The 17930-nt window shown below is 36.6% G+C and overlaps 3 protein-coding genes across 3 annotated transcripts in view; 2 read left to right on the plus strand and 1 right to left on the minus strand.

Annotated features, from left to right (window-relative positions):
- Positions 1-3719: 3719 nt before the first annotated feature.
- The window catches only part of LOC108989141 (putative germin-like protein 2-1), a 46165-nt gene continuing 31954 nt past the window's right edge, over positions 3720-17930 (plus strand). Inside the window, exons 1-2 of the mRNA XM_035686251.1 lie at positions 3720-3957; positions 4557-4850. Of these exons, the coding sequence (XP_035542144.1) occupies positions 3720-3957; positions 4557-4850 (532 nt within the window). The remainder of the gene's footprint in view (positions 3958-4556; positions 4851-17930) is intronic.
- On the plus strand, positions 6683-8044 carry LOC109008987 (salicylic acid-binding protein 2-like). The gene is made up of 3 exons (XM_018989309.2): positions 6683-7273; positions 7436-7567; positions 7681-8044. The coding sequence occupies exons 1-3, from the start codon at positions 6815-6817 to the stop codon at positions 7963-7965; spliced, it is 876 nt and encodes a 291-aa protein (XP_018844854.1). The 5' UTR covers positions 6683-6814; the 3' UTR covers positions 7966-8044.
- Positions 12695-13841, minus strand: LOC109008989 (germin-like protein subfamily 1 member 13). The gene is made up of 2 exons (XM_018989311.2): positions 13647-13841; positions 12695-13386 (listed from the first exon to the last, which is right to left on the minus strand). The coding sequence occupies exons 1-2, from the start codon at positions 13777-13779 to the stop codon at positions 12833-12835; spliced, it is 687 nt and encodes a 228-aa protein (XP_018844856.2). The 5' UTR covers positions 13780-13841; the 3' UTR covers positions 12695-12832.

Raw genomic sequence — 17930 nt, forward strand, 5'->3', positions numbered from 1 at the left:
TTTAAAATGAAGTTCACAACCAGCTGTGAAATATTTTTACAATGAAAGAGAGCTAATTTACACAGCTTAAAAAGTGAAGTTGACACACAAGCTTCACACACTGAAGTTCTAAATAATCAGTGTATCATGAACTGACCATGATTGCAGGTAGGTTCACGTTGAAAAGTGAACTTCTTGCATTCAACCAAAAGTGAATGTTCATCCATATACAGTGTGTAATTACACCACCCAGCTTCACATTCAGCTCGTGTGTGAACTTCATTCTGGTTGAATGGGCCCCCCGCCCCGGTAGCGGGGGTGGGGTTGAAACCGCATCCCGCCTCGGCCCCACTCAACCCAGTGATTCACTAGATCTATATTTTTTTTTTTGTCTAAATTTTTTTTAGATCCAAATTATAATATAATATAATATAATTATAAATTTTATTAAAAAAAATATAAACTCATTAGAATTGTATTTTTGATCAGTAAGTCCCACATTACTTAAGAATGACTATTGTATTACGTTGATCTCCTATATAAAGGTTAGCTTAAGAGACCAAGACAATCCATTAACTTGAATTCAAGTTTTTAACAAATTGTATATATTTATATACAATATATATTTATTAAATATAAAAATAATTTTTTTTATTATATTTGAGAGGGTGCAGAGCAGGGTGCGGGGCGGGGCCCCGCTGGGGTCCCCCCGCCCCTGCTATAGGTCCTTCATGCAGGGCGGGGGCCCTCACTGCCCACCCCTATTCTGTATAGCATGCCTCCAGGCTCATACACCATTTGAACTACATTATAAATTAAAACATATTTTTGGAGTGATTGTTGTAGCTTCAACTACACATGAAACAGATAATCACATGCATACGCACATTAGTGATTATCAACAATGAAATATAGATCCACAGCACTTTTCAACTCGTTATTTTGTTGCGGCAGATAATGTTAACTACTGCTTTAAAGTATTAAAAGTGAATAATGGAGTTAGATGGGTAAAATGTGCAAATTTTATCAAACCCATGTTACTTGATGCAATGCCGATAAATATTAAGGCACATATATCCCAACTGCTTCAGCGGATGGTGTTGGTGAAAATGCTTCTAAACAATCAATCACCATTCAAAACAGTTTATAATGCAGATATAGCAATATCATTGGATGTGGAATTTCCTCCATGTGCATTGTGGTCTATAAATACTACTCTGTTATTGTATATTTGTACTGAGGGAAAAATAATGAAAGTTTAGAACTGTTGGAATAGAAATATTATTTGAGGTCGAACACCTCCTGTGTCTCTTTAATATAGATTTCAGAAAATCACAATTCGCCCATGTAATCTCACCAAACATATTCTCAGAGTACTCAAAATTCCCTGAAAGAAATAATAAAAGTGTTATGGCCTCAATGCCCAAACTATTCCTCTGTTGCTATATTTATATATATCTTGAATTGATAAGATTATATGAGTTTTGAAATACAAAAATACAAGAAGTGCGGAAGGAAGATAAGAAGGAAGAAACAGAATATAATAGATAAGATCAAGTGCCAGCTAAGATGATTATTTCAAAATTTGAATTTGGTGATGAAGAATCAGGTTCAGAGATCTTTACGAAAGTGGATTTAATGTTCTGGTTAACATCCCCCCGCAAGCTAAAAGGGGGTAGGCACACCTGCAGCTTGTTCCTGAGTTCACAAAATCGAATTGTACTTAAACCTTTGGTGAATACATCAGCTATTTGATCTTGGGAGCAAGTGAACTAGAGAGCAATATCTTTATTAACAACTTTCGTACAAATGAAGTGAAAATCCACTTCGATGTGCTTGGTTCGAGCATGAAATACCGGATTGGAGGCTAAGGCCAAGGCACCAATGTTATCACACCAAATAGTGGGAGGAGTAGAGAGAGGTATACCCAAGTCTTTGAGAAGCATTCGGACCCAATATATTTATGTCGTGGTGATGGCTAAGGCACGATATTCAGCTTCAGTACTAGATCGTGCCACAACATTTTGTTTCTTAGCAGTCCAAGATACCAAACAAGAACTAAGAAATACACCATAACCAGTAGTAGACCTGCGATCATCAGGATTCCCAGCCCAATTGGAATCACATTAAGCTTGAAGAGTGAGTGAACCTTTCGGATACCATAGACCATGATCTGGTCCCTTTGAGATAGCGGAGAACCCGCTTAGCTGCTGACCAATGAGAGGAACTTGGGCAGTGCATATGTTGGCAAAGCTGGTTGACAGAGAATGCAATGCCAGGACGAGTCAAAGTGCAATATTGTAAAGCACCTACAGTTTGTTGATACTCAATAATTTGGGCTGGTGTTAGAGGTTCTCCATCATGTGCAGAAAGTTTGAGACCCGAAGAACATGGAGAAGGATAAGGTTTAGCCCTAATCATCTTAGTGCGATGTAGAATATCTCCAACATATTTGGACTGCCTAAGATGAAGCCTAGTAGAATCCCGATGAGCTTGAATACCAAGAGAAAAATTTAAGGAACCCAGGTCCTTCATTTTGAATTCAGTTTGTAGCTTGCCAATGAGAGAGAAGATGAGAGACTGATGTGTGTCTGTCACAAGTATGTCATCAACATAGATAAGAAAGAACAAATGAATATTGTCCTGATGATAAACAAACAACAAAGAGTCCACTGGTGAATAGGTAAATCCAAACTCAAGGAGAGATTGAGAGAGTTTTAAAAACCAAGCCCCTGGAGCTTGTTTAAGGCCATACAAAGACTTTTGTAGCTTGCAAACATAAGAAGGAAAATTTGGATGCAAAAAACCTTGAGGCTGCTTCATATATACCTCCTCTTGTAAAACTCCATGTAAAAAGGTATTTGAGACATCCAATTGGCGTGCTCCAATCAAAATGAACAGCAAGAGCAAGAATAATCCGAATAGTGGAAGGTTTAATAATAGGACTAAAAGTCTCAGTGAAATCAATACCACATTCTTCCTCAAATCCTTTGGCCATTAATCTGGCCTTAAGTCGATCAACTACACCAGTAGAGGTTTGTTTAACCTTGTATACCCATTTATTTTCAATCATGTTGTGATCCAAGAGACTAGGACAGAGAGTCCAAGTTTGATTTGCAATTAAGGCATCATATTCCTCTTGCATAGTCGTAAGCCATTCAGGAAGCAATGAAGCTTGCTTGTAAGAACGAGGTTCAAGTGGCATGGTAAGACTGGTTAGAGCTTGAAGGGGATGTTTAGTAGAAAATAAAGTTTGATAATCTGAAAAATCATGAGGTTTAAGGTGTCCTGTTTGGGAACGAGTGGTCATAGGATGAGTTCTATGAGGATTGGAATGAGGTATTATAGATGAAGAAGCATGGGATAAGGAAGGGTCACTAGGTATGGTCAAGGGAAGGGATTGTGTTGGAATGGAAGAGGGTGAGTGTTCAGAAGAAGAGAAAATAGGAGAAGTAGAGTTGGATTCGGGAAAATGAGTAGGTGAAGGAGATTTACTATGAGGTGACATGGAGGGAGGTTCAAGATAAGGTTGAGAGGGATTTGAAACAGCAGGAGTGCCAAGGGATAAATCAGAAGCAATATTTGTTAGAGATAAATCAGAAATAAAATTTGAAGGAAAAGAGATAGGGAAAGGATTACTATTAGAGGAGGCCACTGTGGAAGGATGTGAGGACTGCCAGCCTTCCTTTGTAGGGAACGTATGCTCCTCAAAAACCAGCTAAGATCAAGTGCCAGCTGAGATGATTATTGCAGAATTTGAATTTGGTGATGAAGAATCAGGTTCAGAGATCTTTACGAAAGTGGATTTAATCTTCTGGTTAACTCAAGATCAAATAGGGTCCGTTGCAACAAACGCAATCACTACAACATGGAAACGGAAACAAAAGAGGGCACACATGGAGAAGAAGAAGAAGAAGACAATCGAGAGCAACAACAAAGAAGCTTACCCTTCATGGCGGTGTCTGAAATGTGTGCAAGGTAATGGTGGCACAATAGAAGCAAAGGTGAGAGAGACTGAGATCAACTAAAACCTAGTTGATAACAGACGAGAGCGACAATGCACTGTTATAAAGCTCAATTGTATAATATTAATGTACTGTTTTATATGACGACATTATTGTAAAGGCCATTTGTTTATTAGTGAACTACGCTATTTCAGTCCCATTAAATATTATATAATATCTCATGAAGTGGTCGACTTTGCTTGCATTTTCAATAATATAGGTGCCTGCCCACAATAGTACTGCATGATATATGGTTTAAGTTAAAGAATGGTTCACATACACATTAAAAGAAGATCTTTAAGCGATCAAATCTTTAAGATGTTGCTCCTAAATATCTTGCAATGCCATCTCGCCTCTGCCTCTGCCTCTGACCCCGGTCCTTGCAAGACTTTTGTGTTGCAATCAACGCTTCCAGTACTTCTGCTGGTATATATGTAGAATAATTATGTTAATTTTTCCTTGTGCGCACATTTTCATTTTCTACATCTTAAGTGATCTATGTACGTACCAATATAATGGAAGTACTACTGCTCCTTAATTTGTAAAAATAACGAAGCTAATTTCTTTCTGCAGTATTTGTGAATGGAAAGTTTTGCAAGGACCAAAAGCTTGCCACAGACAATGATCTCTTCTTATCGGGATTACACATTCCCAGAGACACCTCAAATCCACTTGGTTCGAATGTCACTGGTGTGAATGTGGACCAAATACCGAGCTTCAACACACTTGGCATATCTTTGGCTCACATTGACTTTGCTCCATATGGCCTAAATCCTCCTCACATCCACCCTCGTGGCACTGAATGTCTAGTAGTTTTAGAGGGTACTTTGCACGTTGGTTTTGTCACTTCCAACGCAGACAATAATCGTCTCATCACCAAAGTTCTAAACAAGGGAGACGTCTTTGTTTTCCCAGTTGATCTCATTCACTTCTAGTTGAATGTTGGAAATACCAATGCCATTGCTTTTGCTAGTCTTAGTAGCCAGAATCCTAGGGTCATCACTGTTGAGGCAAGCGTTCCACTCAGCCCGTCAAAGGCTGGCTCAACAAGAAAAGATTTTTCTACAAGAGTGCACCACGCACAAGAGAAAAAAATGAGTCTGCAATAAACCGAATGTACTATTTGTGCTAGCCTATTGTACTAGTTTGACAATGCATTATGTGTATAAATAGCAGTGAACAAAGACTACAAATATATGGGAAAATTTTTTTGTAATGAATAGAAGAGTCTCATTTCAATAGCTCTCTCTATGGCTTTACGTCAAATAGTTTGTCTTCAATATTAGGTTGAGCCTCTGCTTTTACTCTTTTATGGTATCTAGAGCCCATAGGACCAAAGTCCACTGAAGGTCAGCCATGGCCAACAAAGAAAAATCAGACAAATCAGAAAAATTTATTCCCACCCAAAACTGATCAACTCATCAACCCATTTTATTACTATAAAGCTTACATTCGAGAATTATCTCCTATAGAAGGCACAAATCCCTTCCTCAAAGGACACAAGCTCTTTGACTATGTGAATGGTACTCTATCAATGCCATCTTCCATGGTCAATGGTTCTGTGAACCCCGAACATACCTTATGGGTTTTATAGGATCAGCTCATAATGTCAGCCATTAATGCCTCACTCTCTGATGCCGTGTTAGCTCAAGTCCTCTCCTGTACCACCTCCCACGAAATATGGTCCACCTTGAACAATTTGTTCTCAGCCCAATCAACGACTCATGTTATGCAAACTAAGTATCAGCTTGTAACCTTGAAGAAAGGCTCAGATTCCATGATCGAGTACTTTCACAAAACTACTTCTCTGGCCGCTTCTGGTCAGCCTTTTCCCACCTCAGAATTTACTATCTACTTGTTGGCTGGTCTGGGTTCGGAGTATGAATCCCTTGTGACCTCCTTAACAACTCGACCAGACCCTCTCTCCACCCCACAAATTTACAGTTATCTATTGAATCATGAGTCTCAGCTCAATCATCAAACCTACTCTCTGTTGTCTAACAGCTCCCTTGCTGCGCATAACACCACCACAAATGCTTCTCACTCACAAAACTTTGTCCCTGATCATGGGCGTAGTAATTTCTCTCGTGGGCGATGTGGTTGTAGTGTCTATCGAGGGGGCAACTCCATATCTTCTAATCGCAGTCCCTCTCGCTTGGTTTGTCAAGTTTGTCAGAAACCAGGACATGCATATTGCTATTAAAAGTTAATAATAGACTCACTCTTTTTTAATAGTATTGTGCGGGTTCTTGCGCACTCTACGACTGTATTTAGCATTACTCATAGGCTATATGACTTGAGTTTTATAAGTCTCACTCAATCATTTTAAAAAAATTAAATAAATATAAAATTTATATAAAAACTCTATATTTTTTAAATAATAGACTACATTCTTTTTTTAAAAAAACATAGGCGAAACTTAATACTTAAAACTTTCTAAATCATTTCCCAATAACGATTTATTTGAACTCTTGCATGTTACAGGAGTCATTCCTAAGATACCAGGCTGTTCAAATATTAAAAAAAAAAAAAGTTTAATTAAACTCAATTTGAAGACTACCTAAAAGCTAAATAAATAAATAAAGGAAAAAGAAAGGATGGTTCAGTCGCCGGCCTAAGCCAAATACATACATAATCCCGTGAGCACTTCAACCTGTTTGTCACAAGAACAATTTCCTAAAATCTGATCGAAGCTAAAATAAAATAATTAAAAAAAAAACCGCTAGCCCATTAGAAAAAGAGTCCATGTTCAAAACCTACCCCTTCAGGAAATTGATAATAATAAGCCATTGATAATTTGCTTGGTCCACGGGAAGAAATTGGAACATATTATGGAGCAAATCAGAAAGACTCAAATCAAGTACCTTAATGTCTTCTTTATCTTCCTCTCATCCACTGCGATTGGTGCCGCTATGGAGCCACCACGGCCTAGCATCAGCAAGCACTTTGTGCTGGTTCATGGATCATGCCTTGGAGCCTGGTCCTGGTACAAGCTTCTGCCTCTGCTCAAATCTTCCGGCCACAACGTCACTGCACTAGACTTAGCCGCTTCTGGTGTCAACCCTGTGCAGCCGAGCGACCTCCGATCCATTTCTGGCTTCTTTAGACCCTTGAGGAACTTCATGGAAACTCTTCCTCCTCATGAAAGAGTCATCCTTGTCGGTCATAGTCTTGGTGGGTTGGCAATTTCTCAAGCCATGGAGTCTTTTCCGAGTAGGATTTCTGTTGCTGTTTTTCTCACTGCCTTAATGCCAGGCCCAACACTCAACATTTCCACACTCAATCAAGAGGTACTACAGATTAAATTAAAAGATGGGATCTTTTCAATTTCTCTCCATCAAAATTAATCATGGTCCTTAGGAATAAGGCCTCTGACCAGGGTAATAATGCAAGAACGTGTTTACTCTTTGAATTATGAATTTATGACACTTTTTTTCCTGCATTTACTACAGTCGTTTAGCAGACAAGATACTCTATTGGACAGTCGTTTTTCATATGACAAAGGCCCAGACAAGCCTCCAACAAGTTTCATTTTCGGTCCCATGTACTTAGCATCCAATGTGTTCCAGCTCAGCCCAACTGAGGTAAGAAAAACATTTTTGTAGGGATATTTTGTTGAAAGTGAGATATCAACCGCTGGATCCTTATCAAACGGTTACTGTTATAACAGTGTACGTGTATGATAAAATTGCTGTAGGATTTGGCACTAGCAACAATGCTGTTGAGACCATTACCTCTGTTTAGTGATGAAGACCATTCTATGGAGCTAATGCTTTCCACTGTAAAATACGGGTCGGTTAATCGGGTTTACATCATTTCCGAAAAAGATAAGGTTGGGAAGAGGGATTTTCAATGGTGGATGATCGAGAGAAATCCACCCAACCGTGTGGTGGAGATCACAGGATCCGATCACATGGTGATGATGTCCAAGCCCAAACAGCTTTGGGCTCGTCTCCAAGAAATTGCTGAAAAATATTCCTAAATCGCTTTTTGATGTATGGGACTGTTTACTGTTAACATATTACCGTCAAATGATGTATAGTTATCGTGTATTAGTTGAAACTATTTCCTCTAAAACTATTAATTGTCTGATAATTCTCTAATCATTTGAGAAAAAATACTAATTCAATAGATTACAATGTTGAAAAAAAGCATGTTTTTATATTTTCATGCTTATTTCTTTTTCTTTTTCTTTTTTAAATATTATTGATCATCTTTCTAATTATCTTGTATCAAACAACAGTTAAAAAATGATGAATATCGTCTCTCTTACCTGTCGCCACTAAGCTACAGACATATGTACCAGTCCTGAGTTATCCATAAAAATAATGAACACAAAGTGCTTGATAAAATGCCTCAACTAACATGAGACCATAGAGAGTCTATTATTCCTTTATATAAAGTGTATTACACCAATACATAAGTTATTGTACCGTTGGAGACTAGGATACGTTTGGGTGTTGAACTGAGTTGAGTTGAGTTGAGTTGAGATGATAAAATATTGTTAGAATATTATATTTTATTATTATTATTATTTTGGGATTTGAAAAAGTTGAATTGTTTATTATATTTTGTATTGGGATTTGAAAAAATTATAATGATAAATTGAGATGAGTTGAAATGAGTTTACTTTCCAAACGAAGTAGATTAATAAGGTAACTTCTGGAAAATGGAAAACAAATACAATTAACTAGCCGTTGCATGAGTCAAGGTGATTGGGAGAATCTTTAATTGATCATACTTTGGAGGTAGTCGTTGTGACAACTGTTGTGAGGTGTGGGTCTTCATTAGGTAAGTTTCCTTCTGTGTTATTATGCCCCCATAAACTATGCCGAGGTACAAGGCCAAATTTGGTGCGAAGATCCAAAAGATCAGGTTGTCCAAGCGGCTTGGTAAAAATATCAGCAAGTTGGAGAGAGGCTGAGACATATTGAGTATGAATGAGGCCAAGAGCGACATGTTCACGAACGTAGTGATAATCAATCTCAATGTGTTTACTCTAGGCATGAAAGACAGGGTTAACTGTCATATAAGGTGTACTAATATTATCGCAAAGTAAGAGCAGAGTGGAGGTGAGGTGAATGCCCGGATCACGAAGTAAGAATGATATCCAAGTTATCTCAGCAAGAGTATGGGCCATTGCTCTATACTCAGTTTCAGAGCTTGATTGAGAAACTGTATGTTGCTTTTTTATAGCCCAAGATATGCAATTGCTATTGAGAAAGACACAGTAGCCAATGGTGGAACATCTGGTGAGGGGGCAACCTGCCTAATCTGCATCTAAAAATGCATACAGATCAAGTATAGAATGGGAACTAAAATGAAAACCAAGATCGAAAGTACCTTTTAAATACCAAATTATGTGCTTGACCATTTTATAATAGGCTTCAGTAGGGGAATGAATAAGTTGAGAAACAAAATTAACATTGTAAGAGAGGTCAGGGTGAGTAAGAGTAAGGAATTGGTGTGCACCCACAATAATGCGGTAGTGAGTAGGATCAGAGAAAGGTGTCTGTGAGGTAAGTCCTTTGGTCTTGGGCATGAGAATACCCATGGGTTTACAGTCACGTATTTTATCTCGTTCTAAAATATCAGTAGCATATTTGGTTTGAGACAATGTAAGTCCATCAGTGGTTGGGGTGATCTGAATACCAAGAAAATAGTGTAGGGTCAAGTCTTTCATGGCAAACTCACTACGAAGAGTGAAAATAAATTCAAGAAGATAAGCAGAGGATGAGCCAATCAATAAAATATCATCAACATACAATAGTAAAATAAGAGTACCACGAGAGGAATGACAAGGAAGAATCAGCACTACTACAAATAAAGCCATAAGTTAAAAAAAAAACTGATAAAGTTGTCAAACCATGCACGGGGAGCCTGTTTGAGGCCATAAAGAGCTTTATTTAACTTGCAATTATAAGAAGAGTGAGTTGGGTGAATAAAACCTGGAGGTTGTTCCATGAAAACAGATTTGTGGAGTTCACCATGAAGAAAAACATTCTTAATGTCTAATTGACAAGTACTCCAGTGGTTGATCAAAGCGAGTGTGATGACAATCCATATTGTACTTGGTTTGATGACGGGAGAGAAGGTCTCATGATAGTTGATGCCATCTTCTTTATGAAAGCCTTTAGCAACTAAACGAGCTTGCAATAGATCCAAGGTGTCATTAGTTTTGAGTTTGGTTTTGAAAACCCATTTACAACCAATGATAAACATGGTAGACTCATAAGGGACAAGAGTCCAAGTGTTATTCACACGTAATGCTTGTAATTCATCATGCATTTCTTGTAACCAATCAGGATGTTTGAGTGCAGAACGGATTGATTTTGGCTCAACGAGAATGGAAGTGAAGTCATGCAAGTGAGCATATTTGGGTTAGGCTATGCAAACAAGAGGAATTTCTTTTAAAGAAAACAAGGAAAGTTTATCAAGCTCTAAACCTAGGAGATGTGCAGAGATGAAGCAATAGCAATAAAAATACAGAGAGAGAGAGAGAGAGAGAGAGAGAGAGACTTTGTAGAGATGAAGCATATACCTAAGAAAAAAATAAGTGGGCAAAAAATGAATCCTCCCATTCCCTACTTCACGAGAACACCACCCTCTACAAAGTCTCTCTCTCTCTCTCTCTCTCTCTCTCTCTCTCTCTCATTTCCAAACTTCATAAAATCTGGGGCGCTTTATAATTTGTAGGACATTGTAGATTGTCCGAACAAAGTTCGAACGGTAAAATTTAAAAAATTAGAGTGTTCCAATTTCCGATCAAATTTCATTGAAATTTTACCGTTTGAACGAATTGTAAGAGCATTGGTATTGGATTAGCCAAATACATTTTCATCTTCAAATTTAGCAAATGTCATCCATATTTGCTCCATATTGAATTAGCTAAATTGTTTTCATCCAAAATATAAGCTACAGTAAATTCATTCTTCTTTTCAAATATGAAAAGAGCTATAGCAAGTCTAAAAGTATTTTTTTAGAATATTATATTATAGATATGAGATTTTTATTTACATATGAGATTTTACCATCTATATACATATGATATTATTATATTATAGATTGTTGGATTGTGAAAATAAAAATGAATATGATTGTTAGAGGTTATTGAAGATTATGAAAATAAAATAAAAAAGTAATTAAAAAATAATAATTAATTAACAAAATAAAATAAAAAATAATAATATTTTATTATTATAGATAGTGTGATGACTAATCTAATGTAAATTTCAAGTTTTGAATTATTAGCTAAAAGTGAAAAAGCTACTTATTAGTCAAAATTTGAAGAATATTATGGCCAATCCAATACTAATACTCTGAATGCATTCGAACATAACCAAACTCTGTTTGAACGGAAAATATTATCGTTCGAAGAAAGTTTGTGAATTGAAAAAAAAATGACGCGTTCTACTTTTCAGGCGATATTTGGTGGAAATTTTCTTTGGAATGAGATATAATCCGTTCAAAAGTATGTATACAACTCGAATGAATTTAAGATAGTTCGAACGTAGTTGTAATTGTTCGAACACATTTGTCAATGTTTGAACATTTTTCTTACCATTCGAATGGGTTTGGTATTATTCAAACGAATCAAATTGACACCGCTCAAATGGATATAGTAAACCATCTCAACAAGCAATCATTTTTAGGGACAACTGATTTCGTCTCTATATAGTTGTTCAAATGGTAGTTAAAAATCAGGCTGTTTTTAGAATGAAATATGGATTTTGTTCCTAAAGTCTCGGTTGTTAGACTACTCCGAAAACAAGTCCAAGTAGTCCAGCTGACACGGTTATGACAATGTTAATTTTTGTAAAGGCATACAAGAACATGTGGTCTCTAGGACAATGTACAACTAGGAACGATAAGAGAAAAAGTAAAGAAAAAATAGAATCAATTACACACAACACAAAATTTACGTGATTCGACAACGTGTGCCTACGTCCATAGACTTGCAAATAATTTTATTAAGAAGAAAATCAAAGATATAGTGCGGCCCTATAAGATTTTAATACAATATAGAGTAAACCCTAATTAGCTAGTCGGTTTGGATTAGTAAACCCTAGTCTGTGGGTCAGGTCGTACCAAGAGTCAAAATAGCTCAAAAAACGAACATGTTTTTCTTTATAATTCCTTAGAAGAACATCGCTAGGGAATAAGCAAATGGAATCCATGTCTGAAAGGCGATACGATCTTCACAACATTTTGTACACTATAAGCAAAATACTCTATGGTTTTCATATATTCTTACACAGTTGTTTTTGAAGTGTTCCTCTTTTAATTTCAAATGTAAGCTTAAATAAGTTGTTTCCCATGAAGTGTTAAAAAGCGGTAAGGTTGGTTTTTGCTATTTGGTTAGGACTGTTTTATCAATATTGTAATCCCAAAGTATTTCTAAACTCTGACTAGGATATCGGCTAAGTTCAATCACTTGGATGGTTTTTCGAGCAGAAAATGATTCCTTTACAACTCTCTACATCTATTTTACCATTTTATCTAAAATTGTAGTTTTATAAAATTGAGAATTTTTTTTTTAATCAAGTGGCTTGATTTCATTGGTTAATTACAAAAATGAGTTGTAAAGCATGTAAATGTAAAAACATTGTAAGTATATCATTATTCTTTTCGAACATTTTGCGAACCCTATGACCTAGATCTACCTCCATCACTGATGTTACCCAAAAAGAACCAGAGAGAGAGAGAGAGGATAGTGCATAAATTAAATACCATCTTATTCATTATAATTTTAATTATATGAAGTACGTTACAACAATCGAAAAATAGTAAATCGTGATTTCTTCAAACCATGCATGCAATGGATCGTTATGACTACTTCAAACAGGCATCTAATTGTTGTCCGACCAAAACTGTTTTTGAAGGTACTTGACCAAATTCTTGTCCACCTGGAAGGCCTTGGTGAGAACATCAGGATTGATTTTTGGGTCAGATCCAAAGACTGCTTTTGCAATGGTGATGACTCCTGGATTCTGGCTGCTCAAACCAGCAAAGGCAACTGCGTTGGTCTTTCCCACATTCAACTGGAAGTGAATGAGACCAATTGGGAATACAAAGACATCTCCTGGGTATAGCATTTTGGTGAAGAGGCGGTTACCATCTCCGTTGGAGGTGACAAATCCAACGTACAGAGTACCCTCTAAGACAATAAGAAATTCAGTGGCACGTGGGTGGGTATGGGGAGGATTCAGACCATATGGAGCAAAGTCAATGCGAGCCAAGGATATGCCTAGGGTGTTGAGTCCTGCTAGATTGTCAACATTCACAGCAGTGACGTTCGACCCGAGAGGATTTGAAGTGTCTCTGGGAACATTTAGTCCCGAGAAGAAGAAGTCCTTGGCTGAGGCAAGCTTTGGGTCCTTGCAGAACTTTCCATTCACAAATACTGCAGAAAGAGACAAGTACTATGTCATCATCACAAATGGGACGTACAAACACTTCACATAACAATGGGAAATAACTGATTAAAAAAAAAAACAATGGGAAATAACATAAACGTACATTATATGATGTAGAAACTGAAAGTATAGTTACATTAATCTATGGATTCATAACATGAGATAAACAATCCATGCATGCAATCGCTTGAAATGATTTCTAGTGCAGAACCTAATGATAATAATAGTAATGATAATGTTTACGTACAAGCAGAAGCGGGATCCTTGACTGCAACACAAAAGTCCTGCAGAGGACTAGGGTCATAGGCAGAGGCGAGGGAGCAAGCCAAGGCCAAAAGGGCCACAGCTGTTACGAGGTACTTAGCTTTCATGATCTGCATGTTTGAGGATGTCTCTAGCACTTGCTTTTAGCGTTGTGTGTACTCTTGCTCGGGTGAGGGATGAGATATGTTGCATGGAAACATGTCTATTTATAGATCGAGGGGGAGTCTGCAGTACCGAACGGGTCTATGCATGTTTTCTTCTTAGCACAGAAAAGATCAACGAGAGTTGGTAAGTCTTCTATGGGAATTAATATATTTATAAATTTAATTAACATTAACTAATGTTGGCAGATATTGAAAACGCTACCAAATTAATCGACCAAATCAAATTAATGGAATGGTTCATTTAATTGATTTAATATTTGTTGATTTGGCCCATTCCGAAATAAACACGAAAATTTGACCGTGTAAGTTGACCGTGTCTTTTTCTTGGGCATGAAATTCGATGATGATTTTGAGCATTAATTCTAGGAAAATCTAATGCATTACTTCAAAATCTGGATGTATTAACTTTGCTTCACACATATCTGGCCTCCAAATCCAATTATTTGTTCTTAATAGAGCTAGCTAATTTTTTTATTTTTTATTTCATCGTGCTAGCTGATGATCAAGTGTTTGTTCATCTGTACAGAATAATTTTTACATGGTAGTTTGAATTAAATGATTTCCCAGAACTAGCAACTACGTACCATATGCCCCAAGGCATTTGGTATATTCTTGTTCGACATATTATATATATATATATATGACTTATTCTAACTTTTCTTGATACCTGCCCTCACTTGCTCTCTTCCAGAAAAATCATGAATATATTACCAATTATAAAATAATTAATAAGTAAATGTTCATATATAATTAAGAAGAATGGCGTACGCCAGTTGCAAAAGTCCAGCATCAGTAAATTAGAAATGATAATCATAATCTATATTTTATTTCTTTCCTTTACGGCCTATCATCTGCAACATAAAAAAATTTAAAATAGGTTATTAGGCTCAAACTGCCTTAAGCTTGATTAATGGCAAAAGCAGTACTACTACAGGCGTTCATGTGCGAGGTATATTATTTGAAAAATGTTAGATATTGTAGTTTTATAACGCTCGGTCCTCGTGGATCTGGAGAGTTAACTCAAATCACCTAAAATCATCCCCAATAATACTTTAAAAATGTAACCCAGTCTCCATAAAATATTAACCTATTTGGTTAACACAATTATCCATGTTCTTACGTAAGGACACAACAAAAGTATCTCAATAATATACATTAACATTTTCATAAATACTTAGAAATATCCATGATTGAAAATACCAAAACAACATAAAATATCAACACTACCAAACAAACTCTCCAAAAAAAAAAAAATCCTTGTACCCTCAAGCACTCAATCTTCTATGATCAACAAAACTTGCTAGCACTCCCTATTCCTATCTTTCAGCTGATGCATCAAAATTATCTGAAAAATATTATGGAGATAAGGGATGAGTTATCAACAACTCAGTAAGCAGAGAACATATACTAGTATGCAAACTTGAGCATTTACAGAGTTCAAAATATAGAATAAAATATTTTTATTTTCAGAATGTAGAATCAGAACATGTTATCAAAAATATCAGAGCGAAAGTTCAGAAATATCCATAATCAAAATCTCTTTGGCATAACATAACTGAAACATCATATCAGAACAAAATTCCATGTTTAACCCCCATGGTAGGGTTGTGCAAACCCCAGTGGCCAACCGAGCAGAAACAGAATGTGAATTTTCCCCTTATTATTCTCGAAACTCTGAGTGTGCACATAGGAAAGACCACGCAGAAAACCACTTTGTTTCCAAAGTAAGAGTACCAGAAGCAGAAAAGTTGGTACCAACCCAAACAGAGGCCACAGTTTTACACTCGTGGTAAGGTTAGAACAGAAATAGAATGTCATGCCAGGGGTTTCAGAAATCACATCATATCATATCAAAGTACAGAACATTTTCAAAACTGAACAGAATCAAATCACAAAATATAATTTATGCACAAATTTTCATATTCGCTCTCTTTTACACAGTTCAGAAACAAAATGTCAAAATAAACTCATGTCTATACCAGACATGAGAGAAAATACATTCTTCTTATACAAAATTTCATGAGTAATGCAAAACAAATAATTGATTTCGTTTCTAAAATTTCTTTTTATAACAAAACATGCATATTTTCCAAAATCAACCTCTGATCATTTTATTTTATGCAAAGTGTAGTATAGGAACCCCGCTTACCTGAACTTCTTAGCTTTTCAGAATTCTTTCCACAATAGTGCTGAACAAATTTTAACCGTCACCTATAAAATAGTCACGTAACTTCTATAACTTCTCAATCCTCGTATTTCGATATTTAAGCCTAAAATACTAAAATAATTTATTTTAATTCCTCAAAAACCTAAATTCACGAAATTCCAAGATATTAACACTTCCCAAATTCCAACTAAATCTCTGACTAAAGTATTAAACTCTTAACTTATTTAATAAACTAGAACATAATAAAATTACAATATTATCACGTACTTTTGAAAGAAAACTTTATTTCAAATAAAATTAACTTACCAAAATAATTTATGTAAACATGGAAGGCTTAGAGTTTACAAATACATATTAAAACTTTAAAACACAAGAATGCAACTTGTAACTCAAAGGTAATAATGTAATTTTTATTTATTTAGTAGACAAATTATGCAATAGCTTCTGCAATACTTATCATTTGAAAACATGATCAAAGGGCATAACGGTAATAACTTCTATTCTATTTAAGTTACAGAATTACCCACTTATAAATATATAACTCTTCGAGTCAACAAACATGAAAAAAAAAAACAAATGAATTGAAGTACAGCGGCATGGACTTACAACTAAAACTGAGATATGCGTTTGGGGTAAGGCGCGACAGGCTGGGGGAGTGAAAGGTGGCTATCCCGACGGTAGTGCACTGAAAGAATGGGAGAGAGAGTAATCATGGCATGAGGAAGAAGTTAATACCGAGAGAGAGACAGACGGAGGGGTGGCAGTGACTTACAGAGGCGTTAAGGGGAGTCTTTCGGCAACGACACGGAGGAGCAAAGATAGCAGCTGGAAACTTGGGTGGCACTCAAAGGGTCACGGTGGTGGAGAGGGCGTCGATCTGTGGTATTCCAACAAGGACGGTACTCTGTTTTCAGGAGCTAAAACTGGGGATAAACGATTGGGTTTTCCGTGAGATGGGGGAGGGGTGTGGCGTCGGTGGCTTCTGTCGTGTGAGGAAAATCTCGTCCAGTTGCTCGGAGCTGTTGTGCTGGGAGGTGGAGAAAAATTTATTTGTCTCCGAGTGAATGGGAAAACGGGCTGTGATGGAGCTGGGACGGCGTGCCTTGTTCACGGTGGTAACGTGGTTGACACTAGGAGAAGTGGCTGCTGGACAATGGGCTATGGTGGTTCGCTTATGGAGGTCATGCTATCGGAGAAAGATGAACATGCATGAGGTTGGTGATGCTACGGTGCGGAGGATGGCGTTCGGTGCAATTTGTTTGGCCTCGGGTGCTAGCTAGTTAACAACATGAAGAAATTGTTTCAAAGATAAAATCTAGCAGTGGCAACACTATAGGAAAGAACACCAACATCTAACACATACGTGTTGTATAAGAATTGTGACGATTGCCGTCAAAGTGAGGGATAGAGATGTGCATGGAGTGGTGAACGTGGACTGCTGCAGTTGAAAGGGAAGACAAAAAAATGAAAAGGTGGTACGTAATCAAGTATTTGTTTTACTGAGTAAATTAGGCCAGCCAGTGGGAACTTTGCTTGTTTCCGTACACGTAGGGACGTTCTTGGCAATTAGCATGCACTAAGTATTGTGGCCACCATGTTCAAAAAAATAAATCTTTCGTCTAACAATATCTTTCAATCATTGAGCCTAAAGAAATTTATACTTTATCAAAATAAAAAATTTGAGCCCATAAGTTACTTTGAAATTATTCGTTAAAATTCAAATGAGTTTTTCATATATTAGCTCAAAAATATTTAATAGACTTGGCTGGACCCTGGTGTTACAAGTTTCCAAGTGCCACGTGCATGCACTCCACTCGAAAAAAAAAATTGATAAATATGAAATTCACATAAAAATTTATTTCTTTATTGGTTTGCTCCACTATTTTTTTAAAATGAGTACGTGGCGCTTGCATACTTTATGATTGTATATCTAGTA

This window comes from Juglans regia, chromosome 16 (assembly GCF_001411555.2).
Source record: "Juglans regia cultivar Chandler chromosome 16, Walnut 2.0, whole genome shotgun sequence".
In the NCBI taxonomy this organism is placed as follows: domain Eukaryota; kingdom Viridiplantae; phylum Streptophyta; class Magnoliopsida; order Fagales; family Juglandaceae; genus Juglans; species Juglans regia.

What these genes read in the sequence shown, in the direction of transcription:
- LOC109008987 (XM_018989309.2), top strand. Translation starts at nt 6,815, where the DNA reads ATGGAGCAAATCAGAAAGACTCAAATCAAGTACCTTAATGTCTTCTTT. An exon ending in TTTCCACACTCAATCAAGAG is followed by an intron (nt 7,274 to 7,435) that starts GTACTACAGATT and finishes CATTTACTACAG; the next exon opens with TCGTTTAGCAGACAAGATAC. An exon ending in TCCAGCTCAGCCCAACTGAG is followed by an intron (nt 7,568 to 7,680) that starts GTAAGAAAAACA and finishes AAATTGCTGTAG; the next exon opens with GATTTGGCACTAGCAACAAT.
- LOC109008989 (XM_018989311.2), bottom strand. Translation starts at nt 13,779, where the DNA reads ATGCAGATCATGAAAGCTAAGTACCTCGTAACAGCTGTGGCCCTTTTG. An exon ending in CAAGGATCCCGCTTCTGCTT is followed by an intron (nt 13,387 to 13,646) that starts GTACGTAAACAT and finishes CTCTTTCTGCAG; the next exon opens with TATTTGTGAATGGAAAGTTC.